This window comes from Tupaia chinensis, unplaced genomic scaffold (genome assembly GCF_000334495.1).
Source record: "Tupaia chinensis unplaced genomic scaffold, TupChi_1.0 Scaffold000175_1, whole genome shotgun sequence".
Classification (NCBI taxonomy): Eukaryota; Metazoa; Chordata; class Mammalia; order Scandentia; family Tupaiidae; genus Tupaia; species Tupaia belangeri.
Genome location: NW_006159650.1, coordinates 3,724,612 through 3,742,728, shown reverse-complemented (window position 1 = coordinate 3,742,728; position 18,117 = coordinate 3,724,612). Strand labels below are relative to the sequence as shown.

Genomic DNA, 18,117 nt, shown 5'->3' with positions numbered 1-18,117 from the left:
TTGATTGAATTCACTTAGTCTCTCTAAGCTTTAGTCACCTCACCTAAAAAATGGGATTCAGAGCCAGCAAATAGTGTGTGGGTTAAGGCCATTGGATCCCACATGGCCTACCGCACAGTTTGAGTCTCAGATCCGGTGACTTGAAAAACATGCCAGGCACGTGTGCATGTGTACCCAAAATCCTGAGAGGAGAATAGAGGAGAAGGGATTGTAGAGTGGCCATTCCCCCTGGTTTGGATTTCTTTCTCTCTCTTTTTCTGGTGAGTGCATGCACCCTGTAGCAAAAATAAAAAAGGTTAGTAGGTCTGCTTTTCTGTTTAGTAGGACTGGCATGAAGATCAGGTTTTGACAGCACCTTCTAAAAGCCATCTAGGTATGATAGTATACTTAAAAATACTTGCTATGATAAGGTACTATGGAAACAAGATTACAGTGTTTAAATACTAGATTAAAACCAGTATTTTAAAACTGTAGTAATGTGTTTAACTAATGTATTTTAAAGCAGCATCTTTTTCTTTTAAAGTTCACGTCCCCTGAAATTCACTGAAAAGCCTAGGCCAGGCGTTCAAATGCTTTGTTCTTCTTTTAGTGTTGGTAAGATAACTACTTCTTCAATAATTTTTTTTCTTTTTTAGTATTTATTGAATGACCACATTCTTGCTATGAACCTTTATCAGTTAGGTGGTAAATGACTTCTGTTGTTTATTAGATTTATTTATGATGTTTGTTTAATTAGCTCTTGTGCTCTGCTCCCTCATTCTGCCTTTCTCTGATTTCTACTAGTAGTAAAGTCATTGATTTAAGAGATAACTGGCAAAAAGATCCTTAAGGAAGACAGTCCCTTCCTGGACCTGGATGGAGATGGTCTTGGGATGACCCAAGCACACCACGTATATTGTCTACCCCATTTCCACCACTACTGTGTTGTAATATGCAATGAAACAGTCATATAACAGTAAGGTTCATGTTCCCATGAGAATCCAATACCACTGCTGGTCTGATGAGAGGCACCGTCCAGGGAGCAGTGTGAGCAATGGGGAATGCCTGCAAACACGGATGTAGCTGCCCTTGCTCACCTGCCACCCGTTGCCTGCTACACAGCCCTGCGGATGGAGGCACTGGGTAGCCTTGCTCCTGACAGGCCACAGATCGGCATCAGTTCTCACCCAGAAGTTGGGAACTGCCTAAGTAGTTTCTGTGCTAGGTGCTCCATGCTTATGTTCTAAAGTTGTGGTTTTTCTTTTTGAAGGCTGTACTGTATCTTTTTGATACTTTAGTTTTGTTTTCCACATATAATTTTGGTGAGGTTACTATTTTTTTCTTATATAGTGAACTTGTGTGTTAACCTTACAGAATAAATGGAAGATATTTCTCCCAAACCCATCTGAAAACTTAAAATCTGAAAAATTAAAATCTGAACTTTTAATTTTCTCTGGCTAGGTTTAGGTATGGAATGTTGAGAAAGCAGGATCCCTTTTGTCCAAGAGCAGTGGCACTTGGCATTGGCACATGGGACAATGCAGCATGAGACTGTGAATATTTTCAGAGAGAATGAACTGTTTATTAAAGCTATAAATTTATTTTTATGAGGTCTTTATATAATGAGTTAGAAAACCAATCTATTGAGATACACTTACTTGCAGAATAAGAGATAATATGCTTTTTCTATATTTTAATATAGAAATATGATTTGTTTGGAAATTTGTTATAAATTGGGTATTCTAACCTTAACATTTTTTTTTCAGGTGGCATGTTTTTAGCCACAGGTAGTACTGATCATGTAATCAGAATGTACTTTTTGGGTTTTGAAGCACCTGAAAAAATTGCAGAACTTGAGAGCCACACTGTAAGCATCCGTGTTTTAAAATTGTTTAGATTTATTGTTTGTAATGTTCCTATTCTAATTTTGCTTATTTTTTAAAGAATTATTAACTTAATATTATTTATCATTATTATTTTTTAATTTGCTACAGAACATGTGTGCTCACCAGAGAGAAAGAGAGAAAGCAATTCTCCAGGTTTAAGGCTTGAACCATAGTCAGCCATGTGGGAGTCCAACACCATAACTACCACACCACCTGCTGGCCTGTCTAATGTTGTTTTAATTTTAGTTATCCTTTTGTTGAAACATGAATTTTAACGATTTTTGATTGGATCAACAGATGGTGTAATGGTTATGTCACTGGACTCCCTTGTAGTCAACTGCAGTTCGAGTTCTGGACCCAGTGGCTTAAAACTCAAGCCAGGCACATGTGTATGCATACCCAAGAGGAGAATGGAGAAGAGAGATTGTGGTGTGGCCATTCTGCCTGGGGGATGATTTCTCACTTTCTGTCTCTGTCTTTTATCTCTCTCTGGAGAGCATGTGTACCCTATAGCAAAAATTTCACTAGAAGAAAAAAGAAAAGATTTTTGATACTATTTTATTCAACTTAAAAATATTAAATCATAGTTGCACTTCTGAGATAAATTATTGGTTGTGATGCTTTTCTCTTAAATTTGAAGTTACATTTTTCCTCAATTTTGCTGAATTACATTTGATAAAATATTAAAATTTAGAGATTTTTGTATGTTTATAAAAATGAAAATCTTTAGTACAATATGGCTTTTGTCAATTCTGTTCAAATTCTAATGTAAGCATACGGGGAATTGTGTTGAAAAAGTCAAGACTTAGTTTTCTGTTTTTCTGTGTCATGACTTTTCCAACAACCCGACATTTAAAGAGTGAGCGATATGATAGGCAACTCAGATTAGCATCTTTAAAGTACTGGTATTTTACAGTGGTTATTTTAGTGTTAAGTCCAAAATTTGATGATGACGACAGTTGACCTGAGTGAGATAGTTTCAGATGGACCTGTTTTTTCTAATTAAGCTCATGAAATCAGAATGCTATTTGATTAATGGATAGTAAGAAAGATAAATGTGTTAGTGTTCTGGAATATTGGTTAGGAGATCAGGTCATCTTTTCTCTTGATGGAACTTTTCAGGGAAGCCAATCTGTACCCAGAGGTTATTTGATAAATACAGGTTCACATCAATTTAAAGGGGAAAAAAGTTTACATATCGTAGTTGTTTTATAGTCTTTGATCATTTTCCATATGTTTTATTTGTACAGAAATAATTTAAAACAAAGTATAAATATGTACAGCTTTAATTTTTGTTATGCTTTTTTTCCTATTGGATACGTATATGTTTGAAACAGGAACTGTATATATATATTTTTTATTTTTTGGAGATTTTTGCTATAGAGTATGTGTGCTCACCAGACAGAGATAGAGAGAGAGCAAGAAATCACCCCCTGGTGGTATGGCCACACCACAGTTCCTTCTCCTTTATTTGCCTCTTGGGATTTTAAGCATGTATGCACATGTGCCCAACGTGAGTTTCAAGCCTCCGGGTCCAGGACTCAAACCGCGGTTGACTCCGTGGGAGTCCAGTGACTTAACCATTACTCTATCTGCTGATCTCCAGGAACTGTATCTTAGTAGTCTTATTTGGTTCATAAAGTATTTGTACTTAAAAGTACAATACATGTTTAATGACTAGGCAGCATGAGAGCAGGTCTCTTGCTTGGTGAACCAGAGGTATTTCTAGTACTAAATTTTTATTATTTTAAATTTATAAACTATGAAAAAACAAAAAAATAAATTTACAAACTATGTAGATGATCTTTTTTTTTTTTTTTTTTTTTTTTTTTTTTATCTCCTCCCCTAGGATAAAGTAGATAGTATCCAATTCTGTAACAATGGTGACCGGTAAGTATGTGTTTGTATTTGTGTGTATTTTTAGGCAAATGCAATATACTATATATAAATATAGCTAATGTATCACTATGTATATATTTTTTTCTTTTATGGTATATTTAATTGACAAATGATTGTAGTATTTATAGGGTACATCGTGATACATGTTTACATTGTCAAATGATTACGGATTCATTGCCTTACATACTCACTTTTTTGTGGGAAGAACATTTAAAATTTGCTCTCAGCAATTTTGAAATGAACAACATGATTGACTATAGTCACTTTCACTTGCATATTTGTGGGCACTTATTAATAAATGTATTAATTGAACTAAAAGTGTCTGGAACTGGGAAGAAACATATGAGGTGTAAACGTTTTCAGAATTGTAGTTTGTGTTGGCTACTGTGACCAAACATAGTTCTTTGGCTAGATGTTTGATTTGCTGAAACAGGTATAAAAGATGATGAAATTCCTTATGTTTGTGTAACTTAAAAAAATCCTTTCTAATTAACCACAATGATGTGTCCTGTGGTAATTTATTACTTAAATTGCTTCCTTTCTAGCCCCCAGTTTGTGTCAGGTGCCTTTCCTAAATAATAGTTTTTAATACTTTGATTTATTAATAGGTTGATTTATTTTTATAGTATCCAACATGAATTAATTTAAATTTAGACTAAAGATGCTTAAAGTGGAGTTTTTGCCCATGTTCATTTTCTAGTATATCTTTTCCTATTTTTTTCACCCTCTCCAAGTGCTGCTTGAACATTGTCCTCACAAAATTCTGTTTGTTTGAAAAGTAACTGATTGAGCTTGAAATACATTTTATTTCATTTTATTTGTCTTATAGGGCCAGATTTAGCAATCCAGATTTTTTTTTCTGTCCAGATAGGTATTAAATGCGTGTTGGCTACTGTGACCAAACATAGTTCTTTGGCTAGATGTTTGATTTGCTGAAACAGGTATAAAAGATGATGAAATTCCTTATGTTTGTGTAACTTAAAAAAATCCTTTCTATTAACCACAATGATGTGTCCTGTGGTAATTTATTACTTAAATTGCTTCCTTTCTAGCCCCCAGTTTGTGTCAGGTGCCTTTCCTAAATAATAGTTTTTAATACTTTGATTTATTAATAGGTTGATTTATTTTTATAGTATCCAACATGAATTAATTTAAATTTAGACTAAAGATGCTTAAAGTGGAGTTTTTGCCCATGTTCATTTTCTAGTATATCTTTTCCTATTTTTTTCACCCTCTCCAAGTGCTGCTTGAACATTGTCCTCACAAAATTCTGTTTGTTTGAAAAGTAACTGATTGAGCTTGAAATACATTTTATTTCATTTTATTTGTCTTATAGGGCCAGATTTAGCAATCCAGATTTTTTTTTCTGTCCAGATAGGTATTAAATGCTTGCCTTTTAAATTAATATTGTAGTCTTCTGTTGTCAGGACAGCAACATTGAACAATTTTTTGCTTGTGATTTTAATTGTAGCTTTTGGTACCAAGTATGTAAAATCTTTTTTTCTGAATATTTTAAGGTTCCTAAGTGGCAGTAGGGACGGAACAGCACGGGTTTGGAGGTTTGAGCAGTCGGAGTGGAGAAGTGTTGTATTGGACATGGCCACCAGGATCTCAGGGTATGTAGATGTGTTTGTTACAAGTAGGTTCAGTGTAGGTGCCTGGACTGTGTGTCTGTTTTTCTCTTTCACATTCGGTTATTTTGTTGAGGGCATTATAGCCATCTTCTATTTTGAAGAGCTATAGTCTAAAGAACAGCTATTTACTGCACATCTGATAAGTGGCTACTTATATCCCTTATATACAGAAGAATTTATTCTTATTATGTAGTAAAGAACAACATGGACTTGTACTACTGTTGCTCAAAGTGTTAAGCTTCTTAGGTGTTGGATTTAAAACTACTCACTATCAAAAAAAACATAATTACATCAGGTGCATCGAGTATAGGAATTTTATTTTTCTTTAGATGGGTTTTTGGATTTTTAAAAAGTAGCTTGGAGCTAAGCCTGGGAATAAAGCAAGCACTCACACCTTATTGTTAAGATTTAAAAAAAAATCGAGTTCCAGGGCCAGCAGATGGCATGATGATTGAGCCACTGGAATCCCCACATGGTCGATTATAGTTTGAGTCCCAGACCTAGTGGCTTACTTTCTCCCTTTGTCTCTCCCTTGTGAGTGCAAGTTTCCTATAGAAAATTTAAAAATAAGTAAATAATTCTTTTTTTTTTTTGAGAGAGATTTTCACTGTAGGGCGTGTGCGTTCGCCAGACAGACAGAGAGAGACATAGAGACAGAAAGCGAGAAATCACCCCTCAGGGGGGATGGTCACGCCGCAATCCCTTCTCCTCCATTCTCCTCTCGGGATCTTGGGCACGCACGCACACGCGCCCGGCGTGAGTCTTAAGCCACCGGGTCCGGGACACGAACCGCGGTCGACTACGTGGGAATCCAGCGACATAGCCATTACGCTAACTGCTGGTTCCCGAAATAAGTAAATAATTCTTTAAGCAATATTCAGTGCAGGTGGGAATTTTGCATTCTAAAATTTTGGCTTGTCAAGTTTCTCAACGGCTTCCTCTTTGAAGTTTTAAGCATGTTCTGAGCATCTCTGAGATTATTCTTTCTAAGGTAAATGTTGCACATTGGAAATACATTGCCCTTTTGTTCTGTCTATTGGGAGATAGGATGGGTAGTAGAAAAGAACATGTATTTTGGAGTCAGGCTTTGGCTCAGATACACTTCAGCTGTTTTTGTAGCTGTGTAATTTTGAGAGCATCATTTAACATTTCCGAATTTGTTTCATTATCTGAGAATTTAGACTCCCTGTCTTAAGCATTCTTGGAAATTTTAGTTTGTTTTCAAAGTTAAATATACTTTTTTGTATTAATTTTTCTGAGAAATCTTTATTTGTCATTTGGAAATCGTGCCTTTTTTTTTTAACAGTACTATTGGGTTGTTAAAAAATCATGATGTATTTTTTTCCATGTTTTTCTTTGCAAAAATGCATCATGACTTTTCTGACAACCCAAAAGAAATTGACATGTTCTTTGCTGTATGTAGCTCAGAGAATTGTATTAAGTTTTTAAAATAAATTTGATCTTAATATTTTTATGGAATTACCTATGTTGGGGACTGGGAAGAGTATGTACTGGAAATTTGACTATCCCTTATTAACAAGTTAAAAAAATCTTGGGGCCAGCAGGTGATGTGGTGGTTAAGGTGCTCCCACAAGGCCAACCATAGTTCGAGTCTCAGACCTGGTGGCTTGCTTTTTCACTTTCTCTCTCTCTGTCTGTCTCTGGTGAGAACATGGGTCCCATAACAAATGAAAAAATAATAACAAATAAAATTAAATAATTGTTTAAAAATATCTTTACTATTATATAAAAAACGTTACTTCTGAATATTCGGAAGAATCTCAGTATGAAAGTAAATCGATTAGTTGAATAATGGAGGGGATGGAAGTGAAGATGGTTCAAACTCATATTCACCTATGAACAATTATTTTAATAGGCAAAATAGGAACATCAACTTTATTTTTTAATCTTTTGGCTTTTACAGTGAGTGAGAACATGCACTTATAGTTCTTTTTTTGGAGAGGCACTTATGTACATGTGCCTGGTGTGATTTTCATGGTGGGCCATGTGGGAGTCCAGTACCTTAGCTACTCTGCCACCTGCTGGCCCCTTTACTCAAGTTTTATTTATTTATTAATTTTTGGAAAGATGTTTGCCGTAGGCTGCGTGTTCTTCCCAGAGATACATACAGACCCAGAAAACAAGAAAGTGAGAAATTACCCCCGGGGCCAGTAGCCACACTACAGTCCATTCTCCTCTTTGGATTTTAGACATGTCCGCACATGTGCCTGGTGTGAGTTTCAAGCCACTGTGTCCAGGACTCAAATTGTGGTTGGCCATGTGGATGGAAGTCCAGTGCCTTAACCACTGTGCCACCTGCTGGCTTCTCCACTGAAGTTTTAAAGCTGAAGCTCCTGGGGCTAGCAGGTGATGTAGTTAAGGCACTGGACTCAAGTCTTACATGGCTGACTGGTTCAGGTCCCAGGCTGGTGGCCCAGAAATCACAACAGGTGTAAACCAGCAGATGTCATAATGGCTATGTCGCTCGCTGGACTCCCATGTAATTGACCGCAGTTCGAGTCCTGGATCCTGTGGCTTAAACTCACACCAGGTGCGTGTGCGCCCAAGATCCTGAGAGGAGAATGGAAGAGAAGGGATTGTGGCATGACCATCCCCCCCGGGGGGTGATTTCTTGCTTTCTCTCTGTCTCTGTCTTTTTGCCGAGCGCACTTGGAAACAACCCCTCAAAAAAAAAAAAAAAAAAAAAAAAAAGGAAATCACAACGGGTCCATGTGAGTGTGTGCCTGAACTCCCAAGAGAAGGGACTGCGGTGTGGCCATTCCTTCTAGAGGGGTGATTTCTCACTTTACCCCTCACTGCCTCTGTTTCTCTCCTGTGAGAGCACATGCCCTATGGGAAAAAAAAAATCTTAAAAAAAAAAAAAGAACTAAAAAACTTGAGTGTAATAAAAGTTTTTTAAAGTTTATTTCTTCCACGAGAGAGAGACGGAGAGACAGGCATCCCTACCAGTGTCTTTATGTTGTTACCCATCCTCAGTTTCTTCTGGCCTGAATTTCATAGGCATGTGTGTGCATGCCTGGTGCACTCTGGTATATCCCAGAATGAGAACCCAGGACTTTGCCATGTGGGTCAAGGTGCATCACCACTGCACCACTACCTGGTTCCCAAATTATTTGAGATGAAAAACTGCCTAGTTTTCTTGATTGCATATTCCATTATCAAGGAACCTTTTCCTATAATTTCTTTCACCTATGGTAATACTCTTTTCTCATTTAAAGTTTTACTATTTTCCAAATCTTGGAAAGCATTTTTTTTTCTGTTTGTAAGAATCGATAGATGATATGTATGTTAGTTTTGTTTGTTTTTAGTTTTTGCTATAGGGCATGTGTGCTGGCTGCAGTGGCGAGGTGAGAAATCAGTTTGGTGGGGTGGCCCTGCTGCAGTCCCTTCTCCATTGTTGTCTCAGGATTTTGGGCATACACACATGTTCCTGGCTCTTGTTTCAAGCTGCCAGGCCCAGGACCTGATCCATGCAGTTGTCATATGGGATCTAGCTGCCTCAACCACCACACCATCAGCTGGCCTCAGATGTTTGTTTTAAAATATTCTAATCTTGGCTCATGAACTTGATAAAAAGCAATGTGTCTGTAGTAATTTCAAGATTATTAACCAGAAAAGCCTTGTAGTTTAAAGTGAAGAGCGCAACCTTAGGCTTTATTCTGTTTTACTCTGTGTTCTTTCTCCCTACCAATCTAATCAGAATTATTCTCTTTTCTGAGTTTCATTGTGCTGATATAATATAGATAGCTGTTATGGAGCAATTACTCTATAGTCCCAAGGTGGTTTTCTTCGCTAATTAAAATATATATTAGATACATACAATTTCTTAGAATGTGTGCTATGATTTCAGGATGAGTTTGGCCTTTCCTCTCATCCTTTTAATGTTTATTATTATTATTATTAAAATAATTATTTTATTTATTCATTCATTTATTTTTTAGTTTGACCAGAGAGAGACAGAGGGTGAGAGAGAGAGAGAGAAATTGAGAAAGCAAGCCACCAGATTCAGGACCTGAACCCTGGTTGGCCATGTGGGAATGTCCAGTGCCTTAACCACCACGCCACCTGCTGGTCCCTTTAATGTTTATTATTGACTACTAGAGTTACAGAGAAACTTTGTGTACAGTTTTATTTTTTGAGAGAGATTTTGTTATGGGGCATGTGCACTTGCCAGAAAGACAGACGGAGAGACAGAAAGTGAGAAACCACTTCCTGTGGAGATGGCCATGCCACTATACTTTCTCCTCTATTCTCCTCTTGGGATTTGAGCATGCACAGACACATACCTGGTGTGAGTTCTAAACTGCCAGGTCTGGGACTCAAACCGTGGTCGACTATGTGGAAGTCCAGCGATGTAACCATTATGCTATCTGCTAGTCCCATGTATAACTTTTATAAAGGCTATGAAACACTGCAGAGATGTGTATCCAAGACCATTCTTCTCCAGGGGCTTATAGGAGTAGACTGTAGGTAAGTATAAAGAGATGAGCACAGTCTTACAGTTCAACAAATAGAGAGTGTTGCAGGTATCTTTCTAGACCTGGGAGATGTGAGGATAAATTACCCTTTTTCATTTGTTTTTTAAAATGTCTTTACTTCTCTGGAGGGAGAAACAGTTGAAAGTGTTAGCTTTGGGAGCCGTTAGGTAGCGTGGAGGTCAAGGCAGTTGGATACCACATAGCTGACTATGTGGTATGAATCTCAGACCCTGTGGCTTGAAAATCACACTGGGCGTGTGTGCCTAAAATCCCAGGAGGAGAATGGAGGAGAGGGGTACTGTGGCATGGCCATTTCCCCCGTGGGGCGAACACTTTCTATTTGTCTCTGTCTTTCTCTGGCAAGCACATATACCCTATAGCAAACTAAAAACATAAAAAAGATTTAGAATTAGGAGAAGGGAATAATAGAAGAGGCTGGGAGAAATAACTGCTTTCATAAGTAGCAGTTGTGTCCTAAATTCTGCTCTTAATCTCTGAACTGCTTTTAAATTATCCCCTCCGATCTGTGTTTTGCCCTGATTTGTTTCTAGATAATCTGTTATGAGTCAGATGTGAGGACCTCTCTCTAGGGCTTATAAAATAGTCTTATTTCTTTAGTTATTTTTGGTTTTATGAAGGACTGCTTTATAACCTACCATCTAAATGAGTTTACACATTGCATATTTTTTAAATTAGGGATTTATCTTCAGAAGAGGAGAGATTTATGAAACCCAAAGTAACAATGATAGCTTGGAATCAGAATGATAGCATTGTTGTCACAGCTGTGAATGATCATGTCCTCAAAGTGTGGAATTCCTATACAGGACAGCTGCTTCATAACTTACTGGTAAATGGTTTTTTATACACTATGACAAATCAAGAGCTTTTACTTGTAATCTTAATTTTTGAAACTATAAAATTTATTATACTGAGCAAGTTTTATTAAATGATCAAAGGACTAGAAATTTTTATATATAATAACATAAAAATTGTCATTAATACATTTTTAAAAGCCCTTTAAGCACTGTAACAGTATGTTTTTTAATTTTCAAGTTACTTGTAGACCCTCCTTAATGTTATGACTTTGTTGAATAAAGGGACATGCTGATGAAGTGTTTGTTTTGGAGACACATCCCTTTGATTCCAGAATTATGTTATCTGCAGGACATGATGGCAGCATATTTATATGGGATGTTACAAAAGGCACCAAGATGAAACATTATTTTAATATGGTAAGTTGAAGTGAGGTATGACTTTGATGCATGATTATTGCATTTGTTTAGAGTATCTGGATTTTGAGGATTTGCCAGAAGTTGAACTAAATGTTTTGGCAGTTTTTATTTCTAGTAACTGGGTACTTAAAGTCTAACAAATACCCAATAGCCACACATACATACATACATGAAATTCTCTATATGATTCATATGGGAATTACTTTCAAAATTTATTTAGCTTTTACTGTGTTGAATGTGAGCCTGTGTGTTTAAATTGATAACATTATGGTAATTACACACCTTTTTTACTATTTGAATTTATTGAAATATTTGATGGTTAATAAAAATATGTAAAACTTGTCAGTAACATAGTATGTAGTGACTGAGTAATGTTTAGTAAACATCCCTAGTCATCTTGATATCAAACATTGGGATTTCTCAGCCTTCTTTTGTGTGTTTATGTGTGTGTGTGTGCATATGAATATTGTAGAGCCAGATGAGGATCCTAAGTGGAAAATGAGAGAGCATCCCCTGGAGGATGACCATACTGTAGTCCATTCTGCTCCATTCCCCTCTTGTGAGTTTTGGTGCACACAGAGATCTGGAATGTTTTCCAAACTCCTGAGTCTGGGACTTGAAGGATGCTGTTGGCTATGTGGGATCTGGCCATCTTAACCACCATGCCACCTGGGTGGCCCCCACATCTGTCATCTTAATTAAAGCCTTTGAAACTCAATAAGATTATTATGTCTTTAATTTTACTTATCAAAGCCAAAAACTTGATTACTTCAGACTTTAGGCAGAATATGAGCTGAATGACCTCTATGTCATAGAAGAATCTGAAAAGTCTCAAGTAGGCAATTATGATTTATTTCTAACCAGATACTAAAAATTGTCCTTAGATACTGAGTTTTTGTCTTTACTGCTCAGCTGAGAGACTCTTAATTCTCTGATGCTAGACAAATCATGGAGTCTTGTCAGTCACTAACATAGCAATATTTTATAAACATTAGGTCATTGTAAAAGTCATGACATGTTTTTTTTACTGGCCAAAAAAATGCATCAGAACTTTCCCGATGACCCAGTACATGGTGAAATGTAATGTGGAACTGAATTGTTTCCCAGGCACAATTAGTTGCAGGCTGCACTTTGTTCCCCCTTTTCCCCCCAGAGATTTTGCCTTAGAGTGTGTACACTGGCCAGAGAAAGAAAGAGATGGAGACAATGAGAGGGAAAGTGAGAATTCACCCCCCAGAGAGAATGGCCATGCCACAATCCCTTTTCTCCATTCTTCTCCTGGGTTCTTGGGCATGCCTGCACACGTGCCTGGTGTGAGATTCAAGCCATTGGGTCCTGGACTCCAACTGTAGTTGGCCATGTGGGAGTCCAGTGACATACCACTATGCCCTCTACTGACCCTAGTTGCAGGTTGCATTTTGTTACGTGTAGCTCTTTATAAGCTGCATGTAAAAATCCTAGTCTGATTTGCTCTGTTTAGATGAGATTGCCCACATGGGGAAACTTCATTCTTAGCAAGTAGTCCTAGAAAAGCTTTTAGTGCAGTTGGGTCCATATGCATGATGGGAGAAGTAACTGCCACCATCTTTGTCTTGCCATTCTTTGAGCTCTCTCTGCCTGACCCTATCCAACCTGACTTTGCTTTATGATGATTTGATGCCTCAGGGCAGGGATGCAAAATGGTACAAAGGCTCAGGTTTGTTTGTGGTAGAGGTAGTATCATATGGGCACATCTGTTTCCATGTTTTAAAAATCAACTGGAGAAAAAAATATTTGTACAATTTTTTTCCTTTTATGTTATGAGAGAATACAAATTTATAATACATACTATTCAGCAGTGCGTTTTGAATATCCCAGTCATTTTATTTTTTCTAAATTCGTTGATTGATATCCATTCATGTGTAGTTTAGCAGTAACGAAGTGTCACTTTTCAAGTAGTGATTTATTTGGGGATAGATGTGAGTTTGTTTTGGCAATTATTGGTAAATGATTCATTTTTCTAGCACTGAACACAAAAAGTTTAGTTATTGGAAAAAGTTATAGGCCTAGACAACAAATATGCATAGCTGTACATTGTAGAGTAACCAAACAGCTAACTTAGTTATATAGTGCTCATGGCCTGGTGGGTAAGGTGACTGGATCCCATATTATTGACTGTGCAGTTCCAGTCCTGGACCTGGTAGCTTGAAAAACACCCTGGCCCCTGTGTGTGTCTAAAATCCTGAAAGAAGGGAAAAATGGAGAAGTGATTGTGATATGACCATACCTATTGGGAGTACTCCTCTCCATCCCTACCACCCCAAATGAGCACACACACCCTCTGGCAAAAATTTAAAAGCAAAAATGAGTAAGTTGATAAATTAATGTAAACTAATGTCATTTACAGTTAAAAAGGAAGAGTAAGGCCCAGCACTGGTTGATACTGCTACTAGGCAGACTGAGAACACATGGGAGGCCCGAGTTTGATTCCTGGTTGGGTACAGTGCCACTCACCTGTAGTCACAGCTACTTGAGTGGCTAAAGCAGGAGGACCTTACATTGCAAGACTCTGAAAGGAAAAAAAAATAATAATAAAGAACAATAAACACTTTAAAAGTTAACTGTGAGCTATGCGTGGTTTGAAGTAAGGTAGCTGTAGCTGCTGACATCTGTGTCATGTGCCCTTGAGACTTTGCATCCTAGTGGTCAGCCATCTTACTACTGAGTGGAAGTAGAGACTCTTAAAATTCCCGCAGTGTTGATTTTAGTTCATGAATACCAAACTTTGTTAATCTTTATTGTTTACCTGGTAGGTTATAAGCCTTTCACTATATAATTAAATAAAAGTTTGTGTAGTTACTTGTTACTCACTTGTGAGAAGCACAGAAAGCCTTCACTTTGGATTTTTTTTTAGCTTTTATTTAATCATTTGGAGAACCAATGTTTAGGAGATTTTTCAAGATTTTTTTTCTAGACTAGTGGTGTCTAAAATGAATTTTATTTTCTGATAGTATTAGTAGATGTATGTGTTTAACCCAAAATTGGTTTAAACTTTTTCTTCACAGAAGGGATGTATTGTAGCAAGTTAGCCCTGTTAAAAATGTTTATGTAGCAGAAACACTTGCATAGAATTGGACCTAACTTTTTGTTCCTTCTGGGTTTCCTAGATTGAAGGACAAGGTCATGGAGCTGTATTTGATTGTAAGTTTTCACAGGATGGACAGCATTTTGCCTGTACAGATTCACATGGACATCTTCTGATATTTGGTTTTGGATGCAGCAAACCATATGAAAAGGTCATTTAAAATATTTTCTCATAGCATATAAAATAAGTAGTTTGAGGGATGTTTTGGGAATAGTTTAACTGTGCTGGTTTGATTTCCTTATTCTAATTTTAATTAATATTTGCTTGCTTTAACATAGATAAACCTCAAAATGTCATCCTGTGAACTTTACCTTCTAGATTCCTGATCAGATGTTCTTCCATACTGACTATCGACCACTGATTAGAGACTCTAACAATTACGTCTTGGATGAGCAAACACAACAGGCTCCTCATCTCATGCCTCCACCATTCTTGGTAGATGTAGATGGAAATCCTCACCCAACTAAATATCAGCGGTTAGTACCAGGCCGAGAAAATTCTGCTGATGAACATTTGGTTCCACAGCTCGGCTATGTGGCAACAAGTAAGTGTGGAGTTTTTGTTTTTAAAAACTTTTTTCTTTAATTTTGCTAGTGGGTGGGTGCCCTTGCCAGAGAAGGGGAGAGAGAAGAAAGATAAAGCACTCCCTACTGGGATGTGGTCATGCTGCAGTCCCTTTTCCTTCATTTTCCTTTCTGTCAGGATGTTGAGTACTTATGCATAGGCACCTGGCTTGTTTTTGTTTTTCTTTTAGATTTTTGCCATAGGGTGCATACACTAGTTGGAGAGATAGAAAGTGAGAAATCACCTCCTAGAGGAAATATCCATGCTACAATCCCTTCTTTTCCATTCTCCTCTTGGGATTTTGGGCTTGTACGCACACATGCTGGCATGTTTCTCAAGCTGCCGGGTCTAGGACTCGAACCGTGAAGTCAGCCTTGTGGGAACTGGTGCCTTAATCACGATGCCACTGGGTGGCTCCTGCCTTGCCTTGGTTTTTTCTCTTTTTTTTAAAGAGATTTTTGCTATAGGGCGCATGCATTCGCTGGAGAGAGAGAGAAAGAGAGAGAGAGAGAGAGAGAGAGAGAGAAAGAAATCACTACCCAGGTGGGGTTGTCAGTGCCGCAGTCCTTCTCTTCCATCTTCTTCTCAGGATCTTGGGCTTCCATGCACACTTGCCTGGTGTGTTTTAAGTCACTGGGTCCTGGACTTGAACCATGGTCAACTACCTGGGAGTCCTGTGATGTAACCATTACGCTATCTACTAGTCCCCCTTGCCTCCTTGCCTTGTTTTTCAAGTAGGAAGCATGTTGGTTGGCCATGTGAGATCTAGCTCCCTTCACTATGCTATGGAACTGGCTTATTTTTAACATTTTATTTGGAAAATTTGAAGAAGAATACAAGAAACTTCCATACCTCTAGGTTCACCAATCATTAATACTTTGTTATATATTGGGTCATTAGAAGAGTCATGTATTTTTCTGTGCAGAAATGCATCGTGACTTTTCTAATAGCCGTATGTAAGAGAGAGAGAGTGTGTGTGTGTGTGTGTGTGTGTGTGTATGTATGTGTATAAAAACAATGGGGCTGGCAGGGGGTGTGGTTAAGGCACTGGACTCTCACATGGCCAACCATAGTTCGAATGTCGGACCTGGTAGTTTACTTTCTCGCTTTCCCTGTCTCTGTCTCTCTCCGGTCAAATTTTTAAAAAGTAATAATAAATATAAAATAATTATTTAAAACACCCCAAAAGACAATATACATGTTGTTTTGAACCATTTGTGACTTGAGTTCCAGACCTCATTCCTATTTACCCTTAAATGTTTAAGTATATATTTTTTGTGAACAATATTCTCTCATGTAACCATAAACAATTACTAAAATTAGGACATTTAATAATCAAATAATATTATCAAACTTACAGTTTGTAATCAGATCTTACTATTCATTCTCATAATCTATGTTTATAGTTTTTTTTTGTTCTCTACTGATTTGTTTTGGGACTATGCTTGGAATTCAGTTGTCATATTTATTTAGTCTCCTCAATCTTAGGTTGTTAGCTTTTGACTTTTAGGATATTGATATCTTGAAGAGTACAGGCCTGGAATTATAGAGTACTTCAGTTTGGATTCTTTTTTTTTTTTTTTTGAGAGTTTTTTTCGCTATAGGGCGCGTGCGCTAGACAGACAGAGACACATTAAGAGACAGAAACCGAGAAATCACCCCCCAGGGAGGATGGTCACACCGCAATCTCTTCTTCTCCATTCTCCTCTCGGGATCTTGGGCACGTACGCACATGCGCCCGATGTGAGTTTAAAGCCACCGGGTCCAGGATGCAAACCGCGGTCGACTACGTGGGAGTCCAGTGACAGCCATTAGCTAACTGCTGGTTCCCCCAGTTTGGATTCTTTCGTTCTTGATTAAATTCAGGTTAGGCACTTTTGACCAAATATGACATAAATGATGTTGTAGTCGTAGGGCATCACATTAGTATGCTTATGATTGTAGTTTGTCTGATTATTGGTAATGTCTTTGAATACTTGCCTAAGGTGGTATATGCCACAGTTCTGTGACGTTGCTATTTTTTTCTTTATAATTGATGATCCTTTATGGGAAGGTACTGTGTTAATGCTGTGTTTTTATGATGCTGAAGCCATATGAGAAGGTCCCTGGTTCCTGTCTTAGAATTTCCCTGTACATGCCCATGACCCCGGCTGACTGACTGAGCCTAGGGTTGGGGACCTTTTTAGGGTGGACCCGTCTTCCCACCAAGGAAGGAATTAACACACTTTTTTATTGCCAGAGGGTATGTCCACTTGTGTGTGTGAGAGAGAGAGACAGATAAAGCAACCTCCAGTGGGGCATGGTCACATCACAATTTTTTTTATTCCACTTATTCATCTTGTCGGGATTTTGGGCATGTGTGCCCAAAATACACTTGACAAGTGTTTAAAACTGCTGGTGGCTGTGATTTGAACCATGATCAGCCATGTAGGATCTGGCTTTCTTTGCACGGTGCTTAGCTTCCGCATTCAAAGGCTGATCCAGAAATGAATACACCTTTTTTTTTGTTGTTGTAATTTTTGACATTTATCATAGGACGCGTATACTCACTGGAGAGAAACTGGGGCAGGGCAGAGCAGGATAGAGGCAGTGGAGAGGGGAGAGAGAGAAAGTGAGAAATCACCACCTTAGGGCCATTCTTTCTTCTCTTGGGATTTTTGGGCATGCATGTACAGGTGCCTGGCATGTTTTTCAAGCCACCAGGTCCAGGACTTGAACCATACAGTTGGTCATGTGAGATTCAGCCTCCTTAACTGCAATGTCATTAGGGAGTCTACCGGTCCAGCTTTTTCGATAAATGTTGGCATGATAAAATCTTTGATTCTTTATCTGTCTTTATGTTTAAAATATCTTCATTGTAGGTGCATATCCAATCTGATAACCTGTCTGTTAATTTTAATTGGAATGTATAGACTGTTTATGTTTAACATTGTTAGTATGATCAGGTTAGAATTTAACACATTTCTAATTGCTTTCTCTTTATACTTTCAGTTCTTTATGCCTTTCCTTCTCCTTTTGTGCCTTCTTTGGGTTATGTTTTAGTGTTTCATATTCTCTCCACAAATGTTTTACTAGTGATGCCTGTTTATGTATGTGTCTTTCCAGGGTAGTTGTTTATGGTTCCTGTAGCACTTAAGCCTTTATGGGTGGAAATTTACTGTAATATTTTAATATTGATTATGTTATGCCAAATAGAAACAAATATTCTGCTAATTTTAGAATTTAACATTTGTGTGTCTTGTGCTATGAAAGAAGAGTTATGCATACATCTAGGCTTTTTGGTGGGGTGGTCTAAGTTAG

At 37.6% G+C, this 18,117-nt stretch overlaps 1 protein-coding gene across 4 annotated transcripts in view; it reads left to right on the top strand.

Moving 5' to 3' along the window:
- Positions 1-18,117, top strand: part of BRWD1 (bromodomain and WD repeat domain containing 1) — a 162,539-nt gene that overhangs the window by 33,701 nt on the left and 110,721 nt on the right. For all 4 annotated transcript variants that reach the window (XM_027770963.1, XM_006146293.3, XM_027770965.1 and 1 more), the window contains 8 exons: positions 524-594; positions 1,746-1,846; positions 3,715-3,755; positions 5,282-5,380; positions 10,594-10,744; positions 10,995-11,129; positions 14,276-14,404; positions 14,572-14,797. In XM_027770963.1, the coding sequence (XP_027626764.1) occupies positions 524-594; positions 1,746-1,846; positions 3,715-3,755; positions 5,282-5,380; positions 10,594-10,744; positions 10,995-11,129; positions 14,276-14,404; positions 14,572-14,797 (953 nt within the window). The remainder of the gene's footprint in view (positions 1-523; positions 595-1,745; positions 1,847-3,714; positions 3,756-5,281; positions 5,381-10,593; positions 10,745-10,994; positions 11,130-14,275; positions 14,405-14,571; positions 14,798-18,117) is intronic.